This window comes from Tenrec ecaudatus, chromosome 9, assembly GCF_050624435.1.
Source record: "Tenrec ecaudatus isolate mTenEca1 chromosome 9, mTenEca1.hap1, whole genome shotgun sequence".
Classification (NCBI taxonomy): Eukaryota; Metazoa; Chordata; class Mammalia; order Afrosoricida; family Tenrecidae; genus Tenrec; species Tenrec ecaudatus.
In genome coordinates this window covers 136,702,920-136,723,767 of record NC_134538.1, presented here as the reverse complement: position 1 = coordinate 136,723,767, position 20,848 = coordinate 136,702,920, and the positions used below count along the sequence as shown (strand labels likewise).

At 44.2% G+C, this 20,848-nt stretch overlaps 1 protein-coding gene across 6 annotated transcripts in view; it reads right to left on the bottom strand.

The window, feature by feature from the left end:
* The window catches only part of ST7 (suppression of tumorigenicity 7), a 295,831-nt gene that overhangs the window by 83,621 nt on the left and 191,362 nt on the right, over positions 1–20,848 (bottom strand). For all 6 annotated transcript variants that reach the window (XR_012786131.1, XR_012786130.1, XM_075558593.1 and 3 more), the window contains exons 7-8: positions 17,492–17,646; positions 15,054–15,151 (exon numbers count right to left, since the gene is read on the bottom strand). Coding sequence is in view for 4 of the 6 variants with exons in the window: in XM_075558593.1 (XP_075414708.1) it covers positions 15,054–15,151; positions 17,492–17,646 (253 nt within the window). In the remaining 2 variants the exon portion in view is untranslated. The remainder of the gene's footprint in view (positions 1–15,053; positions 15,152–17,491; positions 17,647–20,848) is intronic.

The following is a 20,848-nucleotide window of genomic DNA, read 5'->3' as shown; positions in this document are numbered from 1 at the left end:
ATTCCAAACAAACTGTATTTAAACATGTCTCTATGATCAGTCTGCAGCCATCTACTGGGCACAGAAAACACAAACGCAAACAAAAAACCACTCAAACTCACTGCGATATGAATGATTCTGACTCAGCAACTGAGTCCAGAGGCATGTTTAAATACATTTTGTTTGGAAGGTAGCTGTAGACAAGTTCTCTCAGTAGGACACCTGTCTTTTTTAGATTATTTTATGTGCCCTGGAAAAAATAACAGAGGTCAAGACTAATATCAAAAATTTAACCAAACTCAAGTAGATAGCTCCCCCAATCATTGAAGCTTTGCAATAAGTTTATGGGAACGCTTCCCCACATCAAACAAAACAAACCCCCGCCCTACCCCAGCCCCCGGGAAAAAAAAAGGTTATAAAGAGAGATCAAGCATTTTAAGGATGACTGGGAAGACTTTAAAGATAAGCCAAGAAAGAGAAGACTGTCAACCTTGAAGAACGAAGAAACTGCAGCTCAAGTCCAGACACTCATAGAAGACCGTAGTTTCTATTGATACACCCGCTACTTAAGGTAGGCTCTCTCCAAATGGGTGCATAAGCAAATGTGGTGAAGAAAGCTGATGGTGCCCGGCTATCAAAAGAGATAGTGTCTGGGGTCTTAAAGGCTTGAAGGTGAACAAGCGGCCATCTAGCTCAGAAGCAAATAAACCCACATGGAAGAAGCACACCGGCCAGTGCGATCACGAGGTGCCCAAGGGACCAGGTATAAGGCATCATGCAAAAAAAAATAGATATAAGTGTGTGTATGTATGTGTATATATGTGTATATGTATATATGTATGTGTATATATGTATATATATATCATATTAAATGAAGGGGGAAGTGCAGAGTGGAGACCCAAGGCCCAAGTGTCGGCCAATGGAGATCCCCTCATAGAGGGGTTTAGGAGAGGAGATGGGTTAATTAGGGTGTGAGGTAGTATCAATGAAGAACACAGCTTTCCCCCAGATCCTGGATGCTTCCTCCCCCCAACTACCATGATCCGAATTCTACCTTGCAGGGCTGGATAGGACAGAGGCTGTACACTGGTACATATGAGGGTTGGAGGTACAGGGAATCCAGGGTGGATGATACCTTCAGGACCAAGGGTGTGAGGGACGATGCTGGAAGAGTGGAGGGTGAGTGGGTTGGAAAGGGGGAACTGATTACAAGGATCCACATGTGACCTCTTCCCTGGGAGAGGGACAGCAGAGAAGGGGGGAAGGGAGACTCCGGATAGGGCAAGATATGACAAAATAACGAGGTATAAATTACCAAGGGCATATGAGGCAGGGGGGGGGGGGAAGAGGACCTGATGCAAGGGGCTTAAGTGGAGAGCAAATGCCTTGAGAATGATTGGGGCAGGGAATGTATGGATGTGCTTTATACAATTGATGTATGTATATGTATGGATTGTGGTAAGAGTTGTTTGAGTCCCTAATAAAATGTAAAAGAAGAGAAAAAAATGATTAGGGCAAAGACTGTACAGATGTGCTTTATACAATTGATGTATGTATATGTATGAACTGTGAAAAGAATTGTATCAGCCCCAATAAATTGTTTAAAAAAAAAAAAAAAGGTAGGCTCTCTCATAGATCAGTTTCTCTTCAATCTTCAGCAACCATGATGGCCTCAGCAAGCCTTCAGCTTAGTGGGCCAAAAACTTAGTCTTTCTATCAGTAAGATTAAAGGTAATGAAAAAAATAATAATTTATGAATGATGAAGGGTTCATGAGGTAAGGGGGAGTGGGGAGGGAGGGGGAAAATGAGCAGCAGATATTAAGGGCTCAAGTAGAAGGCAAATGTGTTGAGAATGATGATGGCAACAAATATACATATGTGCTTGACACAATGGATGTATGTAGGGATTGTGATATGAACTGTACGAGCTCCCAATAAAATGATTTTTTTTTAAGTTAATGAAGACAATTATAAAACAAATCCAAACCCTGGACAAGTCTTGGATTTACCAAGATAACCCAGTGTCTTCTGCTGGGGTTGGCCGGATCAGTTAAATTCAAGGCAGAGAGGTCAGCTCAAACGGTTACGCAACTTCCTGCTCAGAAAAGCAGTCCTGCCAGTTCAGAAGGGACTCGGACCACAGTGCTCTCTGCACATGGTCGCAAGGAGGGCTGCTCAGGAGAGACTACACAAAGAAGTCTCTGGCTCCTGTGTGGGTCTACAGCGGGAAAGCCCATTCTAAGTAATCGTCTCAATGGGGAAGAAGATACAGGACTTAATAAGCTTAAGAACAGACAAGAAAAAATGGGACCACCAAAAGACTAAAACAGAATATATGAATATGAAACCTCCAGAGGAGCTATTCAATGGAAGGAAAAAATGTGGGGGGAGGTAGGACAGAAAACCTAAACAGCAGCAAAAATCTCGCTCAATGTCCTTGGGTTAAATGTACAAACCAACCAAACAAGTAGAGCCCAAACCTCTCCGACTGTACTAAAGATAACATTCAGCAAAAAGTATACAGATCCAAGTTGTATGAGCCCCAATAAAATGATTTTTTTAAAAGTATACAGATCCAAATGACCCATTAAAACTGGCAGAAGATGGTTATATAATCCTGTGGGCGTAATTAATGTCACAGAACTGCACACATAGATTGGCGATAGTGGAAAATTCTGTAATTACATACTTCTACCATAAGGAAAAAAAACACCCCAAGTGAGGAGAATCTTAATGATAAAATTTGGAAGGAAGTACAACAGAAATTATTAATTTGCTAAACCAGGAGCGAAATCTTAATACAAGTTTTGCATTTCTTTTTAAAAATCAAGGCAGAAAATTATTAGGGACATTATATAATGTCAGACACTATATCAATAATACATAATAATCATCAATATAATAATATCGCCTCAAAACATACGCAGTAACAACTAACTGACCATGGGGAAGATATTTAAATAAATAATTAGAGTTGAATAGCCTTTAACATAGCTTTCCCAGAAATTGATAAAGCAAGCAGACAGGCAAAAAAAAAAAAAAAAGCTAAGATACAGATGATATGAACATACAAATAGCATACAGATAACATGCAAATAATCGTGAAAAACATGATTAAGCCCAATGGAAAACAGGTAACACATTCCTTCCCAACACAGATTGAATGTCTACAGATTCCGGTCATGCACTATGCCTCCGAAGGTGACTGTTTCATAATTTAACATCGTATGATGTGTGTGTTCTCCAAGAATGAGTAGAAAAAGGAGAAGGAGCTAAAAAAGTGCTGTATGGGTTGAGAGAAAATTCTAAGAGAATAGATAAGCACTTCAAAGTAAACGTCAACTTAAGAAATTGGTAAAAATGTAACAAACATTGGATAGAGGAGGGTAAGGAAAAGAAATATACTAACCACAGAAATAATCTGAATAAGAATCCAAAAACCTTGAGAAAATAAAATATCTGGTTGTTTTGAAAAAAAATTAATAAGTAGACAACCCCCTACTAAGACTGATTAGGAAAAATAAAAGTAAAATAGACAAATAAAAAAGTATATACCAGTAAATGAAAACAGAAAGTACTACACAATTAGTATTTTGTTACTTTATGGAAAATAACTATATACAATGAATTTGAGAACCATGATGAGATATCACTAGAGAACATAAAATGCCAAAATTGATCCTATAAGAGAAAACATAACTAACAGTCATTAAAGGAAAAAAAAAAGACAAAGGCTATTTTACCCATCTGTGTTAGTCTGGGTACTTTAGAGAAACAAATCCACAGAAACTCATGTACGAGAGAGAGTTTTATGTAAAGGTTAAATGCGCATCAAGAAAATATCCCAACCCAGTGCTGCCCAAGCCCACAGTCCAACATTAACCCATATGTCCAACATCAATCCACAAAGTCTTCCTCCATCTCACAAAACAGACACAATGATGCCAACTGCAGGAGGAAAGCCAAGACAGTGAATGTATAAACACCCCAGTGCTGGCAGGGGTCTCCACACAGCTGCTCCAGCACCCAGGGCTACATCAGAGGAGGTCCATGTGGCTTCTCCTTGGACATGTCTTGCAGGAAGTGAGCCTTGCCAGCTCAAGCAGGGAACTGCTAAGGCAGCTGCACCCTGGTGGGACCATCACAAAGCAAGAGACAGGAGAACTGGAAAGGCGGGGCTCACTGAGCCATTTATCCCTCCATCCTTCAATTAATCCCACATGTGTTTATTGGGCCAGGTTGGCACAATAAACTAACCAACTTACCATCCATGTTCAACCTTACTAACAATTAGCAAACTACAAACTGAAACAACAAAGACTTGCTACTCCTCACCCACTCGAATTTTCCAACTTTAAAGGTTGTCTAACTAGATAGTTTTGAGCTAAGTTATCTGGATTCAAATGCCACTTAGCTGCCTGACTTAAGTCAGCCACTTAAACTCTACTTCACCTTCCTCAGCTGTAAACCCCCTACACCTTGCTTGCTGAATGGGAGTACTTGAAACACTTGGAGATGAAGACCAACGACTGCAGCCTTCGACATGAATTACTACTCAATATTAAGAAAACAAAAATCCCCATACCTGGACTAATAAGTAGCATCACTAAAACCAGAAAATATTGAAGTTGTGTCGCTTGGATCCACAATCAATGCTCATGGAAGCAGCAGTCAAGAGATCAAATGACACATGGTATTGGGGAAATCTGCAATGCAGAGACCTTTTTAAAGAGTTGGAGAGCAAGAATGCCACTTTGAGGAGTAAGATGTGCCTGACCCACGCCATGGCATTCTGTTGGCCTCGTACGCATGTGACAGGTGGACACTGAGTAGGGAAGACTGAAGAAAAATCGGTGCTGGTGAAGAATACTGACAATACCATGGACTGCCAAGAGAATAATCAGCTCCGTCTGGAAAGAAGTGCAAGGATGGCGAGTGTGGGTCTCATGTACTTTGATCGCTTTCATTGCACCTACTTTGGGCACAAGTTGTCAGGAGGGATCAGTCGCTGGAAAAGGACAGCATGCGTGGTAAAGTAGAAGGTCGGTGAAGAAGAGGAAGACTCTCGGTGGAAGAATGGCCGCAGTGGCTGTTGACCATGTGCTCAACAGAACGATCCTGAGAGGGCAGTGCAGTACGTCCTTCTGTTGCACGTAGGGTCACTCCGAGTTGGAACTGACTTGATGGTACCTAGCAATAACAACACGTGAGCTGTCCTGCAGACTGTGGTGAGTGACAGAGATCAAGAGGCAGTTACGTGAACAGAACAAGGGAATTCTGCATGGCTTTAAATCAGAAAAAGGTATGGGTCAGGGTTGTAACCGCTTACCAAGCTTATTCAATCTGTACTGAATAAATAACCAGAGAAGCTTGATTTTATGAAGAAGAATTTGGTCTCAGGACTGGAGGAAGGTTTTCTAACAACCTCCAACAAGCAGATGACATAAACTTGCTTGCTGAACGTGAGGAGGACTTGAAGCCCTTGCTGATAAAGACCAAGGACTGCGGCCTTCAATGTGGATTACAACTCAACGTAAAGAAAACCAAAATGCTCACAGCTGGACCAATAGGTAACATCACGATAAAGTGAGAAAAGACTGAGGTTGTCAAGGAGTTTTGTCTTGCTGGGATGCATAATCAATGCTCATGGAAGCAGCAGTCAAGAGATCAAAAGATGCAATGCCTTGGGTAACCGTGCTGCACAAACCTCTCTAAAGTGTTGAAAAGCAAGGATGTGACTGAGAACAAAGGGGCGCCCAACCCACGCCAGTTGCCTCATAAGCATGCGAAAGTTGAACAGTGAATAGGGAACACCAATGAAGAATGTCATGCATTTGTATTATGGTGCTGGACAAGAGTACCACGGACTGCCAAAAGAACAAACAAATCCCATCTCGGAAAAAGCACAGCCATGGTGCTTCTTAGCGGTAAGGGCGGCGAGTCTTCATTTTACGCATGTTTGACACGTTCTCAGAGGAGACCAATCCCTGGAGAAGGACATCATGCTTTGAACAGTAGAGGTCCAGTGAAAAAGAGGCAGGCCTGCAACCAGACGGGTTGGCACAGTGGCTTCAATAATTGCTCAAGCATACCCAACTGAGAAGACGGCACAGGGGCGGGCAGTGTTGCGTTCTGCTGGACACAGGTAGGTCGCTATGAGTCAGAACTGACTCAATGACACCTAATAACAACAGAATGATTGGTCCTCAATTAAACTCTTCCCATTGCTATACAGCACAACAATTGCCAATCATTTACTTAAAGAACAATGCCAGGCAAAGCCATAAAAGCAAATCCTGTTGAAAAGGATGGCAGGGGTTCGTATAAAGTCTACCTTTAAAGATCAGGGAGTTTTCACTTATAGATCTTACTTTCAAAGTCCAGATTTTCTTCTTTTGTAAGGAAATCCAAGACAGAATGCAGAAACTGGTCCACAATCAGCACACTTCAACATGTACTTTGTCTTTAGTTCGGTGATTCATCTGGGTGTCGGCAGAGCTTTGAAAGTAACTCTGTTTAATGATCTTGGATTTTCTGAGGGCGTTAAAACACCCACCCACCAACCACGCTTAACAAAGCAGTACCTTATTTTCTTCAACAATCAAGCTTAACATTGAAATTAATTTATCCATTAACTTACCCACAATAATCATGAATATTTAAGGAAAAGAAAGAAAGATAGCATAAAAAAAAGAAATCATGTGGCTCATGGAATGGGAAGGCAGAGAGAGGCACTACAACTGTAGTGTGTTTCAGAAGGAGGAAAAGAGGAGCTAAGAGAGCAGACATTCACTTCTGAAATACTCATTCATATTTACTTTCTCCTGTAAAGCTTTACACCTTGGCAACAAGGGGAAATATCCTCTTGCGGAACAGTCCCTACAATAAAACAGAAACGGCGAAGTCGACAAGCCTTCTGCTTGGGTTCCAGCCCACGCCAGCTCCGGCACACATGCGTTTATTACAAACAAACATCTTCAAACACGTGTTGTGATCACTGGATGGTCACAGTTAAATCCTCTGCGTAAAATGTGGCTCTTGGCCTCCCTAGAGTGCCTTACCAAAAAAGTGTAAGTAACATTCGGCTCTTAGTCTCATGAAGGTGCCTTCACAACAGAAGTACCATCAGAGCAGCGACCTCTGAGAGCAGAGAGGTCAGCTCAGAAGCCTATGGCAGGTGCTTTTTAGGGACTCAAGGAGGTGATATTGCTAGATTGTCTCCAAGAACAATGGACAATCACAGGGGTGCAACAGGAATAATTTTTTTAAGTAAAATGAAATCTGCATTACTGAGAAAAAGACCAAGAAAATGGCTCAACACCGGCTTGTGCTTCAAGGAGAGCAAGGGCTGGCCTCCCAGAATTCCATCGGGAACCTTACCGATCCACTCTGCAGCTCTCATCTTGCCTCTCACACTTCTTTTTATTCCCCAAACTCAAAAGAATAATATTGACAAGGAACACAAGCTGAGTGCCCCCGGATGCCAGAAGTGCCATTTGGACCTGGTGTCAATCAGCGTGCAGAATCTTTGGGGGGAGGGGATAGAAAGATGGAACTATCATCTTCCAAAGTGTACGGATCCAGGTGGAGGAAATATCGAGGAATAATGGCTTCCCATTACTTTGCTTTTCACGAAAGAGAAACTCCTCTCCCAATTTCTTCCCATTAGTGGAAACAGGTACTACTGTGCGTCTTCTGTAAACGGGAAGCTGTGTAAGCAAACTCCCAGAAGCAGGGACGCCTCCGGCGGTGTGGAAAAGGTATCACTGAATTCCTACTCTTTGACTTGTGACCGTGTGCCCATATTACTTCTGTAGACTAGGAGACTATCCCCAGGGCCTGTGATTCAGTGAGGGGCATGTGAATGTCTTAGGAGAATGCTTGTCCCATAGGGGTACTCATTATGTAATCTACTGATAACAAAAAGAGGAAATCCAGTTCTCAGCAAGGAATCCCGGGGAGGATGCTGAGCTGCAGGAAGGATGGGCTAACTACAGCATCCGCTGATTCTTCTTCATGATGAGCCCAGAAAGAATATCTAGCAATGATAGTTTGTTCGGAGTAGGCCAGGACTGGGTTTAAGATGTCCCAAAGCAGATGACACGAACCTTCAGCTGACCTGAGACAGCCGGTGGAACTTCAGAAAGAATCAGAGTATCTGCAGCATAGCTACCGTTTGCTTTGAGATGTGACCTGGTCATCAAAGGGTCACCGGTCTGGTTTTCCACTAACATTTTTGGTGAGGATAGCTTCTCTTCAGTCCCCACGTTCCTCTGCGCCTTCCCCATTTTCCACCTACGGCTTTGTTTTTTGGAATGTAGTCCACTCTTTCTTTATTCTTAAATTTTATTTTTATCAAGCTAAGAAAATAAAAATTATCTAGCTGTATTAATAATTCACTGATATTTAAGTACAAAAGTAGAAAGAAGTATCTCACTGCTAACAGATTTCCCTGTTTTGCAAGTCTTATTTCATCAGTAGCTTCCAGGGCTGCTCAGAAACCCTCGGGCTTCTGACCGGTCCAAACTGTTTTCATGACAATCCTAGTGTATGATTTGCCTTTCTGACGCCCATTCTCTCCGAAGTGTTCAGAGCCCACAGCAGATGGAATGCAGAAGTCACTCTGCAGACTCAGGGTCTTCGATTCACAGCAGGATAGAAGATCAGAAGCAATGTCGCCCTTCCCCCAACCCAGCTACTGCCATCACTCAGATGGCACTCAGTCTCCACTCAGAGAGCCTGCCTAGGTCCCCCCCCCCCCCCACAGTAACTCTGCACCCGAACTGACCAGCAGCCTCCTCTTTCCCCCACAGAGCTGGGGCTGAAAGGCCCAGTGCCTCCTCAAGAGCATCCAGGGCTCCTTGACCTCCTCTCTTGTGCTGTTGCTGTTTGCTTTTTCTTAAATCTGATAATGTTCAACAAATGGGTTATTTGTGTTAGCATGTAATATATTTGTTATGTTTACATGAATTAATATTTTTCAAAATAACTTTTCAGATTTAATATCTAAATTTTCTTTTGTAAAAAGATAAACAAGCCCACCCACACAAAAAAAGCTTTTGGGTCTCTAAATAATTGTGAAGGGATCCTATTGACCTGGTGGTTTGAGTTTTTTGGTTTGAGGAACAAAAATCTTTAGAACCCTAAGTCATTTGTTTTTAAACAGAAACAACAAAATCACACCTTTATGTTTTCCATAGACCGTCTGTCCTGGACCAGACTTGTAATAAAAGCAACACTAGTGACTTACTAGCACTCACTAGTGGTGGTAGTCTGCTGGCAACTTGATAAATAGAGTAAAGGGGTGGAGTCTACCTGTCAATCAGAGCCTGATGGTACCTCCTTGTGGGTGTGCCTTCTCATATGGAGGATCCTGAGAACCTCCCTTCTCTTTCTGCTTCACCTTCCTGTTGGTGAGTCACTTTGAGCCACACTGATGGCAGCCAGAGCCCAGGAGATGCATCCACCGCCATAGAATACACAAGACTTTATACCCACTGGCCTGTGATCTTCCTGCATTCGGCATCATTGCGTGTGGCTGCGTGAGTCTGAAGAGGGATTTATGGACTAGTATTGGACTTATGGACTTGATCTCGACTGGGCTGGGATGTTTGTTTGATATGTAATTACTTCTTGATATAAAGCTCTCTCTTAAACATATATAAGTATCTCTGAATTTGTTTCTCTGGTCAACCTGGTTTAACACACTCATCATGAAGTCCTGTGCTATGCGTGTGTTAGACAAAAACCTCAAACTCATTGCCACTGTGAGGATTCTGACTCATCCTAATCCTACTGGGCAGGGTAGAACTGCCCCTGTGGGTTTCCAAGGTCATAACTCTTTACAGGGGTAGAAAGCCTTATCTTTCTCCCTCAGAATGGAGGGGATTCTGTTGTAAATAGGGTCACTATGAGCCAAAACCAACTCAATGGCACCTAACTACTACCATCATCAGCACACAGACTGCTGCTTTAGGAAATCCCATTTGGAACAAAACAGTCTGGTCCCAGGTCCTGAGTTCTCGAAGGACCTGATCAGTTCTAACTCAAGTACTCTAAGGGCTGATAGCTGTACCAGGGGAGCCCAGACTAGTAACAAGTAGCTAAAACCCCATGCCTGAAGATTATACAGTGGTATAATCCTTAAGAATGTCTAGACAAGTGGCTCTCCACGGGAACGATGTGGATGGCCACAGTGGCCACAGCAATGGGCTGACATCTATCAACAACTGTGATCCTGGTGTAGGACTGGCCAGGCGCTGGAATTAACTCGGCGGCACCTAACAACAACGACATGGACATTTTTTGTTTCTCACAACGAGAGTTATTACTGGCATCTCAAGGCCCTGTGGTGCACAAGGTAGTCTTCACTGCACAAACTATCAGGCCTAAAAAGTCAACAGTGCTGAGTCGGAGACAGATCGACGCAGAGCGCAGGTCATGGAGCACAGAAGCTCTTAGGCTTTCCGATGGGAAGCCCAGCCAGTCCACAACAGCTCTAAGTGGGATAGGTCAGAGCCAGGCCAAATAGCATCTGCTTTGTAAACTCTACCCCAAATCTACCCAGATAGGGACAGGGAAAGAGAGGGGAACAACTCAAGGTTATATAAATGGCAGACATTAAAGGAGGGGAGATAAATTGCATCTCATATCAAAGGATAAACTCAACTCGCTGCCATTGGGTCAATTCTGACTCACGGTGATCATACAGGACAAGACAGAACTGCCCCTGTGGGTTTCTAAGACTGTAACTCTTTATGGGAGTAGAAAGCCTCATCTTTGTCTTGCCTAGCGGGCTAGTGGTCTCAAACTGCTAACCTCGAGGTTAGTAGCCCAATATGTAACCTGCTAGGTCACCAGGTCTCTTTATTAAAGGCGAGAGAGGTGAAATTACCAAAAACAAGAACCAAGCAAAGACATGTGTCCTTAACTTAAGGAAGGGCAGGTGCATCTATTCAGACAGTAACTGATGAACAGTGTTTAGGGGCGTGACAGGGGCACTAAGAGGGAGCTAATGACAATGAGCACAAGAGCGCAGACACTGTCCTGACATGAATTGTGACGATGATTGTGCCGTTCTTTTTAATATGATTGAACGATTGAATTGTGCAGTATGTGATAAAACTGTTTCAAAAAAAGAAATCATGCAATGCAATCCTTTACATTTAGAATAATAACTATATAACACCTGACAGTAAGACCTAGCATGGTCTCCTAGCTCTGCCCACTATCAAAACAGTCATTGGGCCGGAAGCCGCTTCCAGTTCTTTGAACACAAATGGAGGATTGTTAATTATGGAAGTTTAAAATCATTAGGTTTTCTTTCAAAACAACAACAAGCAAAATACCCCCTGAAAGCCCCCCAAGGACTCAATGGCTGTGCATGGACCTCATCGGTATCTCACTTATGGCATTCGTATTTGTTAGGTTCCTAAGGCGACCCTGAGTCGTGGAAATGGCTAGGATCATTTAGAGCCGACCTTCCCAGAATTCCCTTTCAGTATAGTTTACAAACTAGCAGCTTACCCTTCTTGAAGGCATTTCAAAAAAAAAAAGGTTAAAATATAAATAAACTAAAAATATATAACTGTGCATTCTATGAGTATGGCGTTTCCACTTGTGCATTAAATCCGCTCAGAACCATATGGAAGAAGCACACCAACCTGTGTGATCATGAGGTGCCAAACGGATCAGTATCAGGCATCAAAGAACAAAAAAACATATCATTGGGTGCTCACCTCCCTGATACGATCACTGAAGACAAATGAGTGCATAAACAAATGTGGCAAAGAAAGCTGATGGTGCCGGACGATCAAAAGATATAGCATCTGGGGTTTTAAAGGCTTGCATGTTAACAAGCGGCCATCTAGCTCAGAAGCAACAAAGCCCACATGGAAGAAGCACACCAGCCTGTGCGATCACAAGGTGATGAAGGGATCAGGTATCAGGCATCATCAGAACAAAACAATCATATCATAGTGAATGAGGGGTGTGTGTGGAGTGGAGACCCAAAGCCCATTTGTAGTAGGCTATTGGAAATCCCCTTACAGAGGGGTCTCAGGGAGGAGATGAGCCAGTCAGGGTGCAACATAGTAACGATGAAACATACAACTTTTCTCTGGTTCCTAAATGCTTTCTCCTCCCCCCACTATCATGATCCCAATTCTACCTTACAAATCTGGCTGGACCAGAGGATGTACACTGGTACAGATAGGAACTGGAAATACAGGGAATCCAGGACAGAGGACTCCTCCAGGACCAGTAGTGAGAATGGTGATACCAGTAAGGTAGAGGGAGAGTGGGTTGGAAAGGGGGAACTGATTACAAGGATCTACATGTGACCACCTCCCTGGGGGACGGACAATAGAAAAGTGGGTGAAGGGAGACGTCAGACAGGGCAAGATATGACAAAATAATAAATATCAGGGGTTCACGAGGGAACAGGGAGCGGGGAGGAAGGGGAAATGAGGAGCTGATGCCAGGGGCTTAGGTGGAGAGCAAATGTTTTGAGAATGATGAGGGCAATGAATGTACAGATATGCTTTACACAATTGATGTATGTATGGATTGTGATTAGAGTTGTATGAGCCCCAAATAAAATGATTAAAATGAATAAATAAATCTGCTCCAAACCCACTGCACCACCAGGGCTTCTTCTAGTGCATTTAGTGTGGTCGTTACATAATTTCATGTCAACTTGGGAAGTAGAAGTGTAGAGGTGGAGTTAGTCTGTCAGTCAGTTCACAGCCTCGTGGTACCTCCTCGTGGCCTTCTCATAACCTCCTTGGGAACTCCCCCTCTCTTTGCTGTTACCTTCCTGTGGGCCAGCTGTACAGCGGCCTTTCAGAGCCCCGGGATGCTTCCATCGTCAGTGGATCCACAAGACTTTTCACCCACCGGCCTGTGATGTTCCTGCATTCTGCATCACTGCATGTGACTTGGTGAGTCTGAAGTCGCACTTATGGACTTGAGCTGGCCTGGGCTGGGATGTTTTCCCGATATAGAAAGCTTCTTGATAGAAAGCTCGTTCTTACATATGAGTATGTGTGTCTACAGTCAACCCGGCCTCACACATAGTATCTTCAAATCTTCCTAACTATGTAGGGTAAAATAACCAGTTATCAAAAATGGTTGCATTCATTCTTGGCTTCTGGCAACAGTCTAAAAGTCTAATAATAAGGACAATTATTTTTAAAAATTCTTTTCTATGAAAAGTTTTGCTTGTCACAAGAAGCCTAGGAAGGACCTGTAGGATGGTTAGTCTTACTCATGCCAGTGCACATGGGACAAGGGGGACTGTGTCTGAATGAAACCTTAGGCGCCCCTGTCTAGGTGCTGAGGCAGTAGGCTGCCTGCAGGCCTCTGTGCTGTTCTATCGGGCAGGCATTTTCCAGCCAGGTGGTTTCTGGGCATGCTCAGAAGGGAGCGCATCCCTCAGAGAAGTGTCCACTGAAGCAAGATCGATGACCCGAGAGGAGGCCGAGGGTCGGCTTGACCAACAAGCACTTCTGCAAGGCTGGGACCAAGTGCTTCTCCAAAGAAAGAGGGGTCCTCACACCCTCCTTCCATTTGGGTTGATAAAGGCATTCCTGAAGGCACAAGCCCCTGAATCTCTCTCCTGAAACCACCCCCCCGCCCCCTACACTGTGCCTCAAGGTGTCTTTGAAGAGCTCTTCTGGAGTGCCCAGGTGATGCAAATGGGCATGCTATGAACCAAACCGTGGGGGGTCGGAAGCACCCCACTCCTAGAAGGAAAGAAAGAAAGAAAGAAAGAAAGAAAGAAAGAAAGAAAGGCCCAGTGATTGCGTTCTCAAAACACCGCCAGCCTGCAAAACCCTTCAGAGTGCAGAGCTGCTCGGAATCCCAGGGGGTAGCCAGGAGGCAGACGACTCAATGGACGCTAGTGGTGACTGTCACACTCACAAGCTGGGTATTTGGTAATTAATCGTGTCACTCTTTTCTTCTTTGGTCTTTTTCATAATGTATCTATGTTTCCTACGCAGGACGCCAATACCAAAAACCACATTCACTGCCATCGAGTGGATTCCGACTCAGTGGTGGCCCTATCGGTCCCTTTAGGCTGCCAAGACTGAAACGCTTTCTCCTGAAGAGGGGTTGGTGGTTTCAAACTACTGACTTCGTGCTTAGCAGCCCAATGTGTAACCACTATGTCACCAGAGGAACATCCTTGTATCAGTTACTTTACGAAAAGGTGGTTTTTATTTAAAGGTGGCAGAAACGGCTCCTCCATGGGGCTGTTTTAATTTAAATCCCTTGGTTCTCTTTTATATTAAGATTCTAATCTATTTTCTCTCTTCTTAATGCTTATGTTTACCACTACCACTAAGAAGCGGATTCAAGGAATGATATGACAATATATTAAATGACTAGAATTCATAACATTAGTAAATTTTAGGGTACCAAATTGACATGGCACTCACTCGCTCACTCACTGACTTTGAGTGAATTCTGACTCCTAGCCACCCTCTAAGACAGAGTCAAACTGCCTCTGTGGGTTTCTCAGACTAAGTCTTCATGAGCCTAGACAGCCTCATCTTTCTCTCATGGGGTGGCTGGTGGTGGCGAAAGGCTAACCTTGCAGTTAGCAGAACAATGCATAACCCACTCCTCTAAAAGAGCTCCTTGTAGTTGACTCGTAGTTTATTCAAATCTTCCGAACAGCCACACAGAGAAAAAGGCAGTTATCATAAATGGTTGCATTTTTTCTTGGCTTCTGGAAACAGCCCCAAAGTCTAATAACAGATTCGGTAACAGAATTTGCTGAGATTAATTTTTTTCTATTAAAAGCTGTGCATGTAGTATCTCCTTTGATTTTCCCAACAAGCCTAGGAAGAAATAACTGTTACGACCATTTTACAGATGGGGAAGCCACGACACAGAGGTTGAGTAACTTGCTCAAGATCTTGCAGATTGGAAGCTGGGGGCTAGGCCTGAGCCCATCACTGTCAGTGCACAAACCCACAGAGTAGTGGATCCTCACACGTCCCCATCTCTGTGGCTGCTCACGGGGTTCCTCCTCTACCACCAAGCCCAAGCCCAAAGGGAGACTTACATCTCTCATCATTTTCACGGCTTCCCTGGTCCTCCCGAGTCTTCGGGCACACATTGCCAGCCTTCTTTTGATGTAGACCAAGACATTGGTGTCTCGTCCTGAAGAGGGAGATATATGAGGCCAACATTTAAGAAGAATGAAAACATGCGTGTTCAGCAAAGCAGCAAGAGAAAACACAAAGGCCTATCCCCCGTGCCCTTAAAGGACCACCAGTGGGGAACAGATGACTCTGTGGCCCTGACACAGGGTCAGGAGCACAGACAAGCTTGTTCACCGTGGGACACCTGGAGGCCAAGTCAGGGCGAGACTTGCCAAGGTGGGATCGTGCGACCGGTGACCTACTCCAAGGTTTGGAGTTAGGATGCCGGCTGTTTGATAAAGAACATCATCTGCCGTCAGTTTGGGGAAACTGCACATCCCCGCTCTGTGTCTCGTTGACAAGCACGGGTTCCGCATGCTTCGAGCGTGCGTGCTTTTCCTAGAGATGCAAAGAGGTGAATCTCGGGTTGCGTCCTGATGAACAATTTTTTTCCCCCTTCTTGACATTAACTCAGGAGAAGCCTCATCTTGAACTTCTGTTTTATATTATTCCTTCCCCAACACTGGTGACATCATAATCATCTCCAGGTCCCCAAAGCAGTCCATTTTTGATGGCAACATAACACATTCCAGATATGACAACAGGGTATGTAACACAATGAAAAACTGCCCTGGTGCTGGAGAAGGCACTGACAAGCCAAATAGCTACAACAATAGTCACCAAAACGGCTCTTAAAAAGTCCATTAACAACTTCTTATCCTAATCTCTGACTCTGTGATCTGTCTTTTGGACATGGTTCCAGTCCAGTGAGAACATGCATATGCTTAATCCTCAATAAAATTACCATGTTTTAGAAAAATATGACACACCTGTTACAGATTAGGTACATGTATAATATGCAGCTATTAAAAGATGTTAAGACCAAAGTCCTAACATTTCAAATTTTAAACAATGAGAACAAGATGTGGGCAGAAAATTTGCCAAGTATCTACAAATTATTTTAAAGGTATGATTGTATACTTTGGATAGATTTAAGCAACAGGTTGAAAAGATTCCATTTGGAGACAAAAAGAAATAAGAAAGGAAATTCTTAAGCTGGGTAACAGGTCATGTATTTTTACATATTCATTCTTACTTGTTTTATAAAGTAGATATTGACTACACATGCTTTCAAAAGTCATTGCGCTACACATAAAACTTTCCTCTCGTAGGCATGAGGGATGGCTGGAGATTGAGGCTTCGCTAGTGCATACACTCATTGCAAATAACTATTAAACCTCTACCAGCATGTGACCGGCTGTGTGGACAGACTCCTGAACATATCAAAGCCGTTGGAGATGAGTGCATCCAGCTTCTATTTCAAATCCAAATTTAACACCCAAACTTAATTTTATCATTTAAATATCAATGACATACACGATTACCTCCAAATTGCAGCCAGGTAAGAGTAATTCCACCTTCAAGAAACTGCCTGAGTGTTTTTTTCTGGGTGGCAAAAACCCTTGCCCTACCCAGCAAGGAATGCTAAATTTTGCTTAAAGACCAGTTGACTAGGCAAGCAGCTCCGGGAATTCCAGACATTATTTTTGTCTATAATGTTCCCCACAAAACTCTCAGTTTGGTATACGTAGAGTTGTCCTAAATAACTCATTATTTTTAATATCAAAAAAGGCAATAGCTAGGAACTCATGGCTCTTCTCCAATGATTCTTAAATAAGAGCTAACGGCTGAGACTATCAGGAAACTCTTATATCCTTAATTGTCCTATTTCAATCCATGCAGTAGAGGACACGCAAGAGGAAACCTTTGGGCAGCAGGTAAGACTCTTAAATCCTGCTTCTTAACTAGGGAGGGGCCCTGCTGGTGGAGTGGTTATGCATTGGGCTGCAGTATGCAAGATCAGCAGTTTGAAACCACCGGCCGCTCACCCGGAGCAAGCAGGGGCTTGCTACTCCCATTGAGAGTCTTAGTCTCGCAAGCTCACAAGGGCAGTTCTACCCTGTCTTCTAGGGCCATTATGAGTTGGCATTGGCTTGATGGCAGTGATTTTGTTCCCCTCCCAATCAGGACTTAAATTTCCAGGACAGACAAGCAACTGAAGAACAGAAATATGTGGAAAGCCGGGAAAGGAATAAAGGTTCCCACTCAAGGTCATTTTTGCCCGTGTCTGGTAAAGAGAATCAGAATGGAAGGCGTGAGGAAGGTCTAAGTTAACTGCACACCAAATGTTCCTCTAGGAGGGGGGCGGGGGGAAGGGGATGTAATAAAAATGAAAGAGTGGCCAAAGTCAACCTCTGTCGTCATCTGAAAGAGTCCCATTTGAACTGGCCTGAAACTTTGCTCGCATGCATCGGCTCGCAATTCGGACCCCAAGGTCTCAACGTGGAGGGCGTCTTACTGTGCTGTGCTTCGTACTGGGACCCGTGATGCTGCAGCTGCTGAGAGCGCCGGTAACAGCCATCGCCAGCCTTCAGGGCCTGCTGAAAGAGCTTCTCTGCCTCAGCAATGGTTGTTGCCTCCTCTTCAGCCAGGAGAATGTAAGCGGTTGCGCACCTGTCCATTCAGATAACAGCCGCTGTCAGTTACAGATCCAAGGGTATCGTGCCACACCGAGGAGTGCATGCAGGAGGGCAGGGGGTGGCATCGGACTGGGCAGAGTGGTCCGTGCCCGTTCGTAGCTGCTGTGGGGGTTGACCGAAAGTGAGGACAAAGAAGAATCGTCTGTATTTCAGCTGAGCACAGTGTAAGGGACAGAGGCTCTGGAAGTCACCCGGGTCTAAAATCCTATCTGCACCCCACCTGTTATGAACTTGGGCAAGTTATTGCTCTGCCTTCCCCATGGAGGGCAACACAGGCCTGCGTGTTCCCCGCGCTGCGGTGAAGGTTAAGTAAGGCAAGGCGGGTGAAGTACTCAAGACAGTAGCCAGCCTGTGGCGTGGGCTCAGTGAATGCCAACCAGTGATGAGGATAACTGTTATTAATCACCGTCTCCCTCTAAGACCCAAAGTGCCACTTTATAGGAGTTTACTTCTGTTTACTAAATGCCACTTCCCTTCCATCTCCAGATTCCCTCGGAGTGAGAAATTCATTAAATCAAGTAAGTGACTCATTTAAAGCAAACAAAACAAAAACCAGGGTCGCGACATCTTGCGCTGACTTCCTACTTTGGGGACGAACCCAAGAAGAACCTACAGCTCGTGTTCTGACCCGGCGACATAGCTCAAATGAGCTCGATCTCATGTCTCTGTCAACAGTAGGCATCATCTTTTGCTTAGCGTAGGCTAAGCACTGTACCAGGCACTTACATATATCATCTCCTATGATCCTTTCAACAACCCTCTCAGATGGGGAGCCACAGGGTATGAAGCTAACTAACAAATCAGGGGAAGAAGGGGAAATCTAAACCCTCCAAATCCTACAAGAAATAACCCACTGGCAGAGAGAGGGAACGAACAGGGACACAGTGAGGCCGAAAGGGACCACATCGGCCCGCTTTGTGCTGGGCCCAGTCTTTTCCTTCATCTCCATGGCCTCTCTGGTGGCTACTTCTCTACATAAAAGAACCTTCGTGGAACAAAAAGAAAAGAAACAGAAAGAAATAACTACTCATTTTTGCTATTTATAAACTATAACAGTTAGTTAAAACAGAAGCTGAACTGAGAGGTAACGTGCGCTTGGAGGTTAGCACTCCGTCTTGTCTTCCCCTTGAAGACGGGTCTTGAAGCTCTCGTGCTAATTCAGGTAGAAGTCATGAGCGGGGGTTCTTAATTGAAGGTGGTGAAGTAGGGGGGAAATGCCTAGGGACCATTTACCAGGGAGGGCAGCAGATAAGACTTGGGAAGGACAATATGCGGAATTGTCGATGCGGAATGATCGCGATCATTGATAATGATGTGGAAATTTCCCACGGACTCACTGGAGAAACCACCTGGGACAGGCATCAGAAGGATCCTTAAAACTCCCAAGGCAGATGTATAAACATGGATAAAGGATAACGTAACGAGTGAAAATTGAGAACCTAAGTCAGAGGTACCACAATAGCAGAGGACAAGGCTGTAGTGGGGAGGCTGGCAATCAAGGCTCGTTGGAGCGAGCTGGCCTGCTTTGCTTACCTTTATTTCCATCAGGTGGTCTAAGAAGGAGAAGCAGGGTGGCACTATGGGGCAAGTAAGGCACACCTGTGTGGAAATGCATGAGTCTGCTGTAGAAACATGCTAAAGTGCTGGGTGTGAAGGGAAAAGGAGTGTTAACAAAGTGCAGGTGATTGAGAACATAGGACTGACTGCTGAGCTCAAGGAAGACACAGGTGAGATATCCTGGTTATAATACAATGAAGAGACAGAAGCAAGAACGTGTGGTAATGGGGGAAAGGGGGTGTCAACCATCCAGACATCAGCAAGAAGGAGTCTCATGTGGTTAGAAACAGGGCACAGGACAGGCTGGTGACTCACTGTAGTGCCAACCCCGATGGTAGGATGGTAGAGGAAGCAATTAGGGGAACTTCAACCCTGGACCTTATACTGACCAAGGAGAAGAATAATAAAAAAAAAGTTGGTGAAAGAAAAACTGAAAGGAACTCTGAGAGAGTTACTATGTCAAGATGGCGTTCTGAACAGTCACAGAGCGGAAAGCAGATTTCAAGAGAGCCAAAGAAAAGCGACATGAAACTCGGCAGAAAAGAATGGTTTCCGAGGCTGGAAGATACAAATGGTAACTGAAAGTGCAATCACCAAGAGGCTTCCGCGTAAGAGAGGAGGGTGTCCCTTACGGAACCAGTGTGACAGCACAGAGATGGCTCACAAGGTCAATGCTCAGAGGGAGTGCAGAAAAGGTGGAAGAAGGGCCGACGATGAAAGAGTGCAAGGGAGTGAAATGAATGCATCAGCGTGATATCAAGAAAGCTGTCACTTCCAACGAGCTGAAGCTTGCCAAAGAAAAGAAACAGCTGAACACAGCCGCCTAGTCCTTGTTTCTGAATCATGTTTAAGACCCTCGCATGGCCCCTTTCTTTCAAAACCACCACACAAACAAGCAAGCACAAAAAGACCAACAAGATCCAACTTCAACAATCATCAGAACACCACAGAACAAATGAGGACGGTTTATAGTTAACAGTAGTGGGTTATAAAGAGAAAGCAAAGTGCTCGAACTCCTATTTTATCTCAGCTTCTCCATCAAGGAGAAGGAGCATCAGATTAGAAGGGAGAAAGTAAACTCTAAAATGAATAAAAAAGTTGTAAGATAATCATGGACTAAACCAACCAAACTCGCTGCCACAGATTTGACCCCCGCTCTATAGGACAGGGTAGACCTCGGAGTTTCTGAGACTGAAACTGTTAACAGCAGTAGACAGTCCCATCTTTCTCCCTCAGAGGGACTGGTGGTTTCAAACGGTGCACCTTTCGGATGGAAACCCAACTCATAACTACTATACCACCAGGGTTCCTCAACTGGTCTATTCTAAACAAAGGCACCCCAGTGGTGCTGCTAGGTAAACATGGGATTGTTAACTACAAGGTCGGCAGTTCAAATCCATTAGAAGCTCTGCAGGAGAAAGTTGAGACTATCTGCTTCCATAAAGATTTACAGCCTTGAAAATTCCACATAGAATCATTTGCATTGGGATCAACTCGATGGCAGTGGATGGGATTCTAAATTAAATAATACATACTGGGATGGGCAAATTAGATGCCAGGAAATGAACAGACTTTATTGCTGAGTCACACAGTGGATAGGTGAGGATAACGAAGAAGGG